The 12,477-nt window shown below is 35.1% G+C and overlaps 1 protein-coding gene across 1 annotated transcript in view; it reads right to left on the bottom strand.

Moving 5' to 3' along the window:
- LOC123780383 (A disintegrin and metallopeptidase domain 3-like) overlaps positions 1 to 12,477 on the bottom strand; it is a 118,949-nt gene that overhangs the window by 12,155 nt on the left and 94,317 nt on the right. The window contains exons 17-18 of the mRNA XM_087856328.1: positions 10,968 to 11,054; positions 9,187 to 9,301 (exon numbers count right to left, since the gene is read on the bottom strand). Coding sequence (XP_087712454.1) covers positions 9,187 to 9,301; positions 10,968 to 11,054 — 202 coding nt within the window. The remainder of the gene's footprint in view (positions 1 to 9,186; positions 9,302 to 10,967; positions 11,055 to 12,477) is intronic.

Below are 12,477 nucleotides of genomic sequence, written 5' to 3' on the forward strand. Positions count from 1 at the left end.
ATATAAGTAACATGCCTGATAGAGAGATTAAACAACAATCTAAGGATACTCACTGGACCTAAGAAAAGAGTGGAGGATATCAGCAAGACCATTAACAATGAGATGAGAAATACAAGCAGAGATAAAAGGCTCAATAAATGAAATGAGAAACAGGGTTGATGGAATGAAAAGCAGGTTGGAACAAGTGAAGGAACAAATTAATGACCTAGAAGACAGTAATGGAAGTTAATTAAGTTGAAAAAAAAGTTAAAAAAAAAAGAATTATACAAAACTAGAATAGACGTTGAGAATTCAGTGACTTAGTGACTTCATCAAATTTAATAACATTCAGACTAGGAGTTCCAGAAGAAGAGAAAGAAAAATGGGCAGAGAATTTATTTTAAGAAATAATAGCTGAAAACTTCCCTAATCTGGAAAAGAAAACAGATATCCAGATCCAGGAGGTACAGAAACCCCCCAACAAAATCAACAAAAGTAGACCCACAACAAGGGATATTGTAATTAAAGGGACAAAATATACTGAATAAAAAAATACTAGCCAGAGCAAGCAACAGAAGAAAGCTACATACAAAGATATACCATAAGGCTATCAGCAGTACTTTCAGCAGAAGCTGAATCAGTCAAGGAGGGGCACCTGGGTGGCTCAGTTGGTTAAGCATCCAACTCTTGGTTTCAGCTCAGGTCATGATCTCAGAGTCATAAGATCCAGCCCCACGTCAGGCTCTGCTCTCAGTGCAGAGTCTCCTTGGGATTCTCTCTCTCTTCCTCTTCCGCTCTCCTTCTCTCTCTCTTTCTTACTCTAAAATAAAATAAATCTTTAACATAAATTGGTCAAAGAACTCACAAAATAAAGAATGTAAAAATATGACACCATATATCGAAAATATGGAGAGAAAAGGAGTAAGAATGGGTTCAAACTTAAATGACCGTGAACATAATATAGATTGCTATATGTAGAAGATATTATATACAAACCTAAAGGTAATGACAAATCAAAAACCATTAATACGTAGGTAAAAAATAAAGAGAAAGAAATCCGAATATATACCTAAAGGTAACCAGCAAACCATGAAAGACAGAAAGACAAGAAATCATCAGACAAAATCCTCAAAAACAAAGACAAAAGAAGTAATAAAATGCCAATATCTATCAATAATTACTTTTAATTTAAATGGACTAAATGCTCTAATCAAAAGATAAAGGTGGGGCGCCTAGGTGGCGCAGTCGTTAAGCGTCTGCCTTCGGCTCAGGGCGTGATCCCGGTGTTCAGGGATCGAGCCCCACATCAGGCTCCTCCGCTAGGAGCCTGCTTCTCCCTCTTCCACTCCCCCTGCTTGTGTTCCCTCTCTCGCTGGCTATCTCTGTCAAATAAATAAATAAAAATCTTTAAAAAAAAATTAAAAAAATAAAAAAAAAAACAAAAGATATAGGTGACAGAATGAATAAAGAAAAAAAGACCCATTTGTGTGCTGCCTACAAGAGATTCATTTCAGACCTAAAGACACCGGCACATTGAAAGTGAGAGGATAGACAAATATTGAACATGCAAATGGATGTGAAAAGAAAGCCATGGTAGCAATACAATATATGGGACAAAATAAACTTTAAAACAAAGACTATATCAAGAGACAAAGAAGGACACTATGTCATCATAAAGGGAACACTCCCACAAGAAGATATAACAAATGTAAATATTTATGAGCCCAACGTGGGAGCACCCAAATACATAAAAAATTAATAATAAACATAGAGGAATTCATTGATAATGATACAATAATAGTAGGGGAATTTAGCACCACACATACAGCAATGGACAGATCATCCAAACAGAAAATCAATAAGAAAACAATGACTTTAAGTGACAAACTGGGACCAGATGGACGTAACAGATATGTTTAAAACATTACATCCTAAAACAGCAGAATACACATTCAAGTACACCTGGGACATTCTCCAGAATAGATCACGTGTTAGGCTACAAAACGAGTCTCAACAAATTCAAAAAGATCAAAATCACACTGTGCATCTTTTCTGACCACAACACTGTGAAACTAGAAATCAACAAGAAAACATCTGGAAAGATGACAAATACACGGAAGTTCAATAACATGTCACTAAACAATGAATGGGTCAACCAGAAATAAAACAAGATATCAAAAAGTAGATAGAAACAAATGAATATGAAAACACACCAGTTTGAAACTTTGGGACATAGCAAAAACTGTTCTAAGAGAGAAGTTTATAGCAATAAGGGCAAGAAAGACACAAGAAAAACATCAAATAAAGAGAGAAGTTCAGATGGCAGAGTAGTTGGAGGACTTTATGCTTGCCTCCTCCCTTGAACTCAGCTAGATAATTATCAAATCATTCTAAACACCCAGGAAATTGATCTGGGAGACACAGTTGGAGTGCATTTGTGAGAGGCAGCACAGCCTTTCAGGGGACAAGAAAGATGGCATGCACCATTGATCTGCCCTGTTCATTAGCATAAGGGCAGAGATGCCAGCTAAGGGCAGCTAACCCCGGATGCTCACTTTTTGCTACACTTTACTAGAAAATCCGAGCACCTGCATGGTCATGTGACTGCTTTTCTGGGACAAACCAGTATCAGCTGCAGTGTGATGAAACCCTCCCCCAGAGGATCAGTGTGGGTCCTGCCACACCATGTCCTTAAATATGGAGTTTTGAAACCAGCTGTGTGCCTGAGATAAAACACAGGAGCACTGGGCAGATGGCTAGGACATAGACAGGGTGAAGGCAGGGATCTGATGCAAGCCTGGGGCAAAGAGGTGAGATTTTTCACTCTTCTGTGAGGGCTTCCTAAACAACAGGAGGCACAAACTCCCCTCTCCAGGAAAGAGGGTGGGAAGATGACATTTTTCACCCTTCCCGTCAGCACAGAGGGACTTCAGCTAGCAGCACGGCACACACAGTGAAGGCTTGAGTTGCATGCACCAAGCCATGCCCCATTGTGCTCTTCAGGTGCCTTTTTTACTAGATAAAGCATGATTGAGAGTCTGAGCAGTAGCAGGCTCCTCCCACAGAAGACAAACACAACCATCCACACATACATGCACCGGGTCTTCAGTTTCTTTCCTGACTAAGGGTCTGTTCAAATTTTCTTTTTTCCTGTTTTAGTTTTAGCAGTTTGTATGTTTCTAGGAATTTATCCACAATTTCTTCTAGATTGCCCAGTTTGTTAGCATATAATTTTTCATAATATTCTCATAATTCCTGTGGCGATCATTCTGATCTCTCTTTTCTCATTCATAATTTTATTTATTTGGGTACTCTCAAAGTGCTACAAAGCTTCAGCTCTAGAAGAAATACATACAATCAGACACAGGCTTTCCTAACACACAAAAGACAGACCCATAGACAAAAATTGAGGAATTCGTACCAAGAGAAAGAACAAGAAAAGGTCATGGCCAGGGATCTAATCAAAATAGATATAAGTAATATGCCTGAACCAGAATTTAAAACAACAAACATAAGATACTAGCTTGGTTGAGAAAACCATAGAAGAAACCAGAGAGACCCTTACCATAGAGATAAAAGACCTAAAAACTGGCCAGGCCAAAATAAAAAATGCTATTACCAAGATTCAAAGCCAACTGGATGTAATGACTGCAAGGAATAAATAAATGACACAGAAGATAAAATTATGGAAAACAATGAAGGCAAAAAGAAGAGATAAAGAAAAAGATTGGATCACAAACGTAGACTTAGTGAACTCAGTGACTCTGTAAAGCTTAATAACATCCATATTATGGGGGTCCCAGAAGAAGAAGAAAGGGAGGGAAACAGGCAGAAGTTTTATTTGAGAAGATTATAGCTGAAAATTTCCTTAATCTGGGTAAAGAAACAGACATCCAAATCCGGGAGGCACAGAGAACTCACATCAAAATCTACAAAAGATAGCCAACACCAAGACAAATCTTAGCAAAATTTGTAAAATACCGAGATAAGGAAAGAATCCTGAAAGCAGCAAGGGAAAAGAAATCCCTGACCTATAAGGGAAGACAAATCTGGTTAGCTGCAGATCTCTCCACAGAAACTGGCAGGCAAAGAAGTGGCATGATATACTCAACGTGCTGAATGGGAAAAAACGTGAAGCCAAGAATACTCTATCCAACAAGGGTCATTAAGAATAGAGGGAGAGATAAAGAGTTTTCCAGACAAACGAAAACTAAAAGAGATTGTGACCACAAACCCAGCCCTGCAAGAAAATTAAAGGGGACTCTTTGAGTGGGAAAGAAAGACCAATACCAACAAAGACTAGAAAGGAACAGAGAAATTCTTCAGAAACAACTTTACAGGTAATACCATGGCACTAAGTTCATATCTATCAATAATCACTCTGAATGTAAATGGACTATATGCTCCACTCAAAAGACACAGGGTATTGGAATGGATAACAAAATAAGACCTATGTATATGCTGCCTACAAGAGACTCATTTTAGACCTAAAGACACCTACAGGTTGAAAGTGAGGGGATGGAGAACCATCTGTGATGCTAATCTCATCAAAGGAAAGTTGGAGTACCCATACTTAAATCAGACAAACTAGATCTTTTTTTTTAAGATTTTATTTATTTATTTGACAGAAAGAGACAGCCAGCGAGAGAGGGAACACAAGCAGGGGGAGTGGGAGAGGAAGAAGCAAGCTCCCAGCAGAGAAGCCTGATGTGGGGCTCGATCCCAGAACACTGGGATCACGCCCTGAGCCGAAGGTGGGCGCTTAACAACTGTGCCACCCAGGTGCCCCTGTGACAAACTAGATCTTAAACCAAAGACTTAAACAAGAGATGAAGAGGGACACTATATGGAAAACAAGAAGATCTAAAAATTGGAAATATTTATCCCCCAATTTGGGAGCACCAAAATATATAAAACAATAACAAACATAGAGGAACTCATTGATAATGATACAATAATATAGAGGATTTTAACACCACACATACACCAATGGACATACCATCTAAACAGATAATCAACATAGAAAACAATGGCTTTAAATGACACACTGGACCAGATGGACCTAACAGATATATTCAGAGTATTTCATCTTAAAGCAACAGAATGCACATTCTTTTCATGTGTACACAAGACATTCTCCAGAATAGATCACATACCGTGTCATAAATCAGCCCTTAATAAGTACAAAAAGACTGAGATCATACCACGCATATTTTCAGATCACTCGCTATGAAACTTGAAATCAACCACAAGAAAAATTGGGTGAGACCACAAATACATGGAGATTAAAGAATATCCTACTGAAGAATGTATGGGTGAACCAGGAAATTAAAGTAGAACTTAAAAAACATACAGAAGCAAATGACAATGAAAACACCATAGTCCAGAACGTTTGGGATGGAACCAAGGCAGTCCTAAGACGGAAGTATATAGCTGGTGTAAGGTGGTATCTCAATGTGGTTTTGATTTGAATTTCCCTGATGGCTAATGTCATTGAACATTTTTTCATGTGTCTGTTAGCCATTCGTATGTCTTCATTGGAAAAGTGTCTGTTCATATCTTCTGCCCATTTTCTGATTTGATTATTTGTTTCTTGGGTATTAAGTTTGAGAAGTTCTCGTAGATCTTGGATACCAGCCTTTTATCTGTAGTGTCATTTGCAAAGAAGATGTGGTCCCTATATACGATGGAATATTACTCAGTCATCAGAAAAAATGATTACCCAACATTTGCATCAATATGGATGGGACTGAAGGAGATTATGCTAAGTGAAATAACTCAAGCAGAGAAAGACAATTATCATATGGTTTCATTCATTTGTGAAACATAAGGAATAGCAGGGAGATGGTTAGGAGAAGGAAGGGAAAAATGAAGGAGGGGTAAAGAGAGGGGGAAATGAACCAGAAGAGACTATGGATTCCAGGAAACAAACTGAAGGTTTTGGGAGTGGGGATGGGCTAGCCCGGTGAAGGGTATTTAAGGAGGGCAAATATTGCATTTAGCACTGGGTGTTATATGCAAACAATGAATCATGAAAAACGACATCAAAAACTAATGATGTACTGTATGGTGAATAATATATCCTAAAAAAAAAAAAAAGGAAGTATATAACAATACAGGCCTACCTCAAGAAGCAAGAAAATTTTCACATACACAGCCTAACTTTACACCTAAATGAGCTAGAAAAGAACAGCAAAAGAAGCCTAAAGTCAGAAGCAAAAGGGAAATAATAAAGATTGGAACAAAAATAAATGATATAAAACAAACAAAAAAATGTAGAACAGATTGATGAAACTTAAGAGTTATTTCTTTGAAAGAATTAATAAAAATTGATAAACCCCTCCCCAGACATATCAAAAAAAAAAAGAGGAAGGACCCAAATAAATAAAATCATGAATGAAAGAAGAGAGATCACAATGACCACCACAGAAATGTAAACAATTAAAGGAGAATATTATGAAAAATTATATACCAACCAACTGGGCAATTTAGAAGAAATAATGGATAAATTCCTAGAAACATACAAACTGCTAAAACTAAAACAGGAAAAAAGAAAATTTGAACAGACCCTTAGCCAGCAAAGAAATTGAATCAGTAATCAAAAATCTTCCAACAAACAAAAGTCGAGGGCCAGATGGCTTCCAGGGGAGTTTTACCAGACATTGAAAGAATTAATACCTATCCTTTTCAAACTGTTCCAAAAAATAGAAATGGCAGGAGTATTTTCAAACTCATTCTACAAGGCCAGCGTTTCCTTGACTCCAAAACCAAAGACTCCATTAAAAGGGAGAATTATGGGCCAATATCCCTGATGAACATGGATGCAAAGATTCTCAAGAAGGTACTAGCAAATCGAATTCAACAATACATTAAATTAATTATTCACCACAATAAAGTGGGATTTATTTCTGAGCTGCAGGGGTGCTTCAGTACTTGCAAATCAATGAACATGAAATGCCACACTAATAAAAGAAAGGATAAGAACCACATGCTCCTCTCAATATATTCAGAAAAAGCATTTGACAAAGTACAGCATCCATTCCTGATAAAAATCCTCAACAAAGTGGGGATAGATGGAACATATCTCAACATCATAAAGGCCAAAGACAAAAAACACACGGCTAATATTATCCTCAATGGGGAAAAACTGAGATCTTTTCCTCTATGGTCAGGGACAAGACAGGTATGTCCACTCTCATCATTCTTATTCAATATACTACTAGAAGTCTTAGACTCAGCAATCAGAGAACAAAAAAAAAATAAAAGGCATTCAGATCGCCGAGGAAGAAGTCAACTTTCACTATTTGCAGACAACATGATACTCTATGTAGAAAACTCAAAAGACTCTACCCAAAAATTGCTGAAACTGATACAGGAATTCAGCAAAAATGCAGGATATAAAATCAACACACAGAAATCTGTTGCATTCCTATATACCAATAGTGAAGAATCAGATAGAGATCAAGGAACTGACCCATTTATTTACAATCACACCAAAAACAATAACGTACCTAGGAATATACCTAACCAAAGAGGTGAGAGACCTATACTCTGAAAACTATAGAACACTGATGAAAGAAATTGAAGAGGACGCAAATGGAAAAGCATTCCATGCTCATGGGTTGCAATAACAACTATTGTTAAAATGTCTATTCTGCCCAAGGCAATCTACACATTTAATGCAATCCCTATCAAAATACCAACAGGATTTTTCACAGAGGTAGAACAAACAATCCTAAAATTCGTATGGAACCCCAAAAGACCCCAAATAGCCAAAGCAATCTTGAAAAAGAAAAGAAAACCTGGAGGCATCACAATTCCAGACTTCAAGTTATATTACAAAGCTGTAGTGAAGACAGTATGGTACTGGCACAAAAAGAGAGAGTACTGGCACAAAAAGAGAGACATACATCAGTGGAAAAGAATAGAGAATCCAGAAATGGACCCACAACTCTGTGGTCAACTAATCTTCGACAAGCAGGAAAGAATATCCAATGGAAAAAAGACAGTCTCTTCAACAAATGGGTCAGGAGTACTGCACAGCAACATGCAGAAGAATGACACCATACCCAAAAATAAATTCAAAATAGATGAAGACCTAAAATGAAACTAAGGATACAATTGAATTACATCTTTGAGCTGCTGAAAGTAAAAATTCTCAATGCAGAATTCTCCTTCCAGTGAGAATATACTTCACAATTTGAGACATTTTTATAAAAACATTTTAAAGACAAAAGCTGAGAATAATTGGTCACCACAAGGTACATATATATATTGTATAACACATGTAATATATATATTATATAAAATATGAAGTGATATATATATATACATATATATATATATATATAGGAAGTTTTTCAGTGAGAAAGAAAATAACCCACATGGAAATTTGAACATGCCAGAAGTGTTGAAATGCCCTTGAAAACAGTAAATGGATGGGATGATGGAAATATTTATATTAAAAAATCTTTACCTTTCCATTGGCTATTTAAGGCACATGTTATAGTGTATTGTCATGTTTATATAAATATATAAGCATAAATACAAAAGCACAAATGATGGAAAGACATTAATGGAATTATATTCTAATGAGATTTTTATATTATAATATTTAGAAAACATGAATATTCTATGAAGAACATGAATACGTTTGTGAATGTTCACTAAGTAAATTTAAAATGTTTCATATCATTTACTATCCATATGCTATGGATATAGATTTTGTTACTTTTACCTTTCAATAGTATGGTCATTTGAATGATGCAACTACACATTACAATATTTAACATGTTAAACATTTAGCACATTACAGTAGTTAACATCCTTGGAATATACAGAGTATATAATAAAACTATCAGCTATTCTGTAATTTAACTGTATTTATCTATAAAACTCTGCTGTATAAACAGAAATGTTTGGGAACCATGGTTAAAATTAAAGGTAGGCTTTTAGCATGTTCACTTCTTGATTGGAACTAAAAGCATATACAAAATTTTGATTGATAGTATGATCTGGAGCTGTACTGTTTAATATAGTTGTCACTGGCTACAAATGGCTACTTAAATTTAAATTAAATAAAGTAAGAAATTTTAGTTCTTTAGTTGCACTATCGACATGTCAAGTGCTCAACAGCCACATAGTCAGTGGGCACCATTTCTATAAGTAGAGAAAGCTCTACTGAAGCACAGTGATCTAGATACTAACCCTGTGGATACCAAAACCCATCATCATAACTTCCTCCTGGTGATAATGGTGCTGGTTCACAAATTGGAGGAGAATATCCAACATCACAGTGACAATTAAGCAAATTATTGCAAACCTAAAACAAAAAAACAAACAAAAAATTATAAACATTTTAGGTACAATGCAAAAATTAAATACATCATTTGTGACTGTTAGTCAATGTAAGTTATTTAAAAATGATCACTTCATACATTATAGTTTTTATTTTAATGTGGAAATTAATTTTTACAATAAAATGTAATATAATAAATGTCTTTGCAATATCTTTTCAATGTCATAGACACTTCCTCTTTGTCTCTTCTATTTTTAAATAGCAATAAATAACACTCTGATACGATGAAAATGCCTTATTCTACAAAGGCATAGAAATTATGAATCTAGAAATTATAAAATAATGGGAGTTGGCATATATTATGAATTGTGCTAGATTTTTAAAAAATGCCTGTGGTAAGAGCCAACTTTTACAAAATATTGGGGGGGAAAACATAAAGGAAAAAACTTGCTTAACTAACACAGATAACAAAATGTATTTTGCTAGAAATAGAAAGGCCAGAAAATATCTATAAATGTGATCAGGTGGATGAATCAAAACGGTCAGAAGCAGAAGAGAGAATCTAGAAATAGATTCATGCAGAAATTAAATTTAAACTAAGTAAGAAAGGAAAGAAACAGAAAGGAAACTGTTAATGATAGGACATGTAAGTGATTTGGGAGAAAATTTTGATACAAATCATGCAGGGAGGTCAATGTTTTCCTACATTATTATATAAAATGTGAAGCAACAATATGGCAGGAGACACCAGTCACAAAGTTAAAGCCAAATGCAGACTTGGGAAAATCTACAAAATTTCTATACCCTGGTAGATAATTTCACAACGGTAAATATGAGGATCCTCCATACATGCTTAAGACCTGTAGCTTTATTTCTTACCTAATGCAAATTAACAATAGGTTTAGAATGTGAGAAGAGATTTTAAAAACTGAGAAGCTAGTCTGGCTAGAAGTTGAGAAAATGCACATTTTCATTCATGACAGTTGAGAGCAAAAACTGGTATAACATTTAAAAAAAAAATAATATTTCTGAAAATTTAAATGGTGCATAAATTTGACCCATCAGATTTCATTGCTAATAATTTAAGAAACCAGGTAATTGTGCAAGGGTGAATGTACAACAATGTCCATTACACCATTATTTCCATTAATTAAGTAAAAATTTGACATTATCTAAAAGTCCATTGGTAAATGAGGTTTCAAATATAGTATGGAAGAGACATACATGGAAATAAATTGAAGCTATTAAAGGACAAAAGAGATCTGAGTGGACAAGAAAGTCTTCTCTCACAAAAATATTAGATTATAATATGTGTAATATAAATATATTAAGTCTGTGTGTTTAAACATATCAGTACACATACATTCAATTATAAGCAAAATTTATATAAGCATGTATAAATAAACATTTGTAATGTTCAATAAACCCATTTCCAAAATTCATACTGGAGTATGTGCATACTGCCCTTTAGTACAAAGTTTGACATTTATTAACCGATGAGGCCTATAATAATCTGAACACATGAATCATATGCATACGTATATGTAATGGAATCCACTTTCCTTATTTAACTGTAAGTTTCTAAAAGAAATTTCCACATCAAATAATTCTGAACTTTATTACTATCCTGGAAAAAGTTCTGACATGGATATTAAACGTTATACGTAAAAATAAAGGAAATATTACATACCCCATGTCCACTGCAATTTCTTTCTGATTGACAGTTGGGTCTATTTGGGTAGCTACTGGCCTCTTGGCAGACTCCACGATAACAATACTAAAATGTTAAAACAAGCAACAACAAAATTTTAAAGTGAAGAGTTGAGCAATTGTACTTGGTACAAAAATCAGATGCACAAGATAGATAAAGATACAACACACACCCCCAACACACACACACACACACACACACACACACCAGATGAATCTGGATTTCATGACACCTACTCCTTCTAATAAAAGACACTGGGAGTCCAAATGGCATGTCATTACACTACCACATATAGAATTCTGAGAATGAGATACTATTTTTTCCCCATGAGGGAACACAGCTGTGAGTTTACTGATACTAATCGGCATAAGAACAAATATAGCCAACTTTTACTGACCATTTGTAATGAGCTAGGATCTGTCTCTGCATTTTCTATGCACTTTTATAATATATACTCAGATTGGCCCTATGAATAAGATGTTTTTATCCTCATTTTATATTTGATAAAAATAAATGTACTCTTTTAAGGTCATGCATGAGTTACTGACAGGCCCAACATTCAGTGCAAGAACCACTTTAGTCTCAGAGCCACATATTTATTGATCAATGCTAAATATCAGTGTTCCTGTCATTTTTATATTTATTTCCAACATTAACGACAGTGTCTCTTATCTTTCACATTAGCGGTGTGACCCAGTGCAAGTTATTTAATCCCAGCAATTTGTTAGACAGAAAAGGATAAAAGCAATGTTTGGCACATAGTAAATGCTCACTAATACAAGATACTGTTTAACTATTTGTTTATTTCCTTCATTTTCATGTAGACTTTAAGTGCTTATTCCTCTATCCAAATTTTAGTTTAATCTGAATATCTTTGGGGTATTTTCTAAGATTATCTGCTGGTTTTTCTCAGGTTATCTGATAGAGTATCCACTATACGATAAACAGTCTCAAAAATCATTATTTTCTATTACCATTAACTATTATCATCATAAAGAACAGAATATCAGCTTGTTCATTAACTGAAAGGGCTCTGATGAAGACAGCAAGAATAACAAAATGTTGGACAAGCCAGCATTACCTGTTCACAAAACCATCTTCATTCTAGTTCTCCTTTAACATGGTCATGAGGCAATAATAAACTAGTCATATTTCACTGGGTTGTCTTTAGGGGAAAAACAATCCAGGGAAAGTTAAGACCCATGCTTCTGATACAATTTCCTTCAAGTAAACAGTTTCTAGCTGGTTCCTTTGTAATGACAGCAAAAGCAAGAGACACTATAAAAGTACTTAGCCCTGGGCAATGGTTGGGGTGATGTTTTGAATATAAACTAATCTAGGAGACTTCCTTTTTGAACAAGAGACACAAAGAGTGTCCCAGAAGCAGTCACAACATGGTTCAAAGAAAAGGAAAAACAACAACAACAGCATAAGTAAATACATATTTCCTAAAGAGAAATGTCTAGATTATATAAGCATATTTTCTTAT

The sequence above is a fragment of the Ursus americanus genome, chromosome 27, assembly GCF_024610735.1.
Source record: "Ursus americanus isolate L20-20 chromosome 27, mUrsAme1.1.p, whole genome shotgun sequence".
In the NCBI taxonomy this organism is placed as follows: domain Eukaryota; kingdom Metazoa; phylum Chordata; class Mammalia; order Carnivora; family Ursidae; genus Ursus; species Ursus americanus.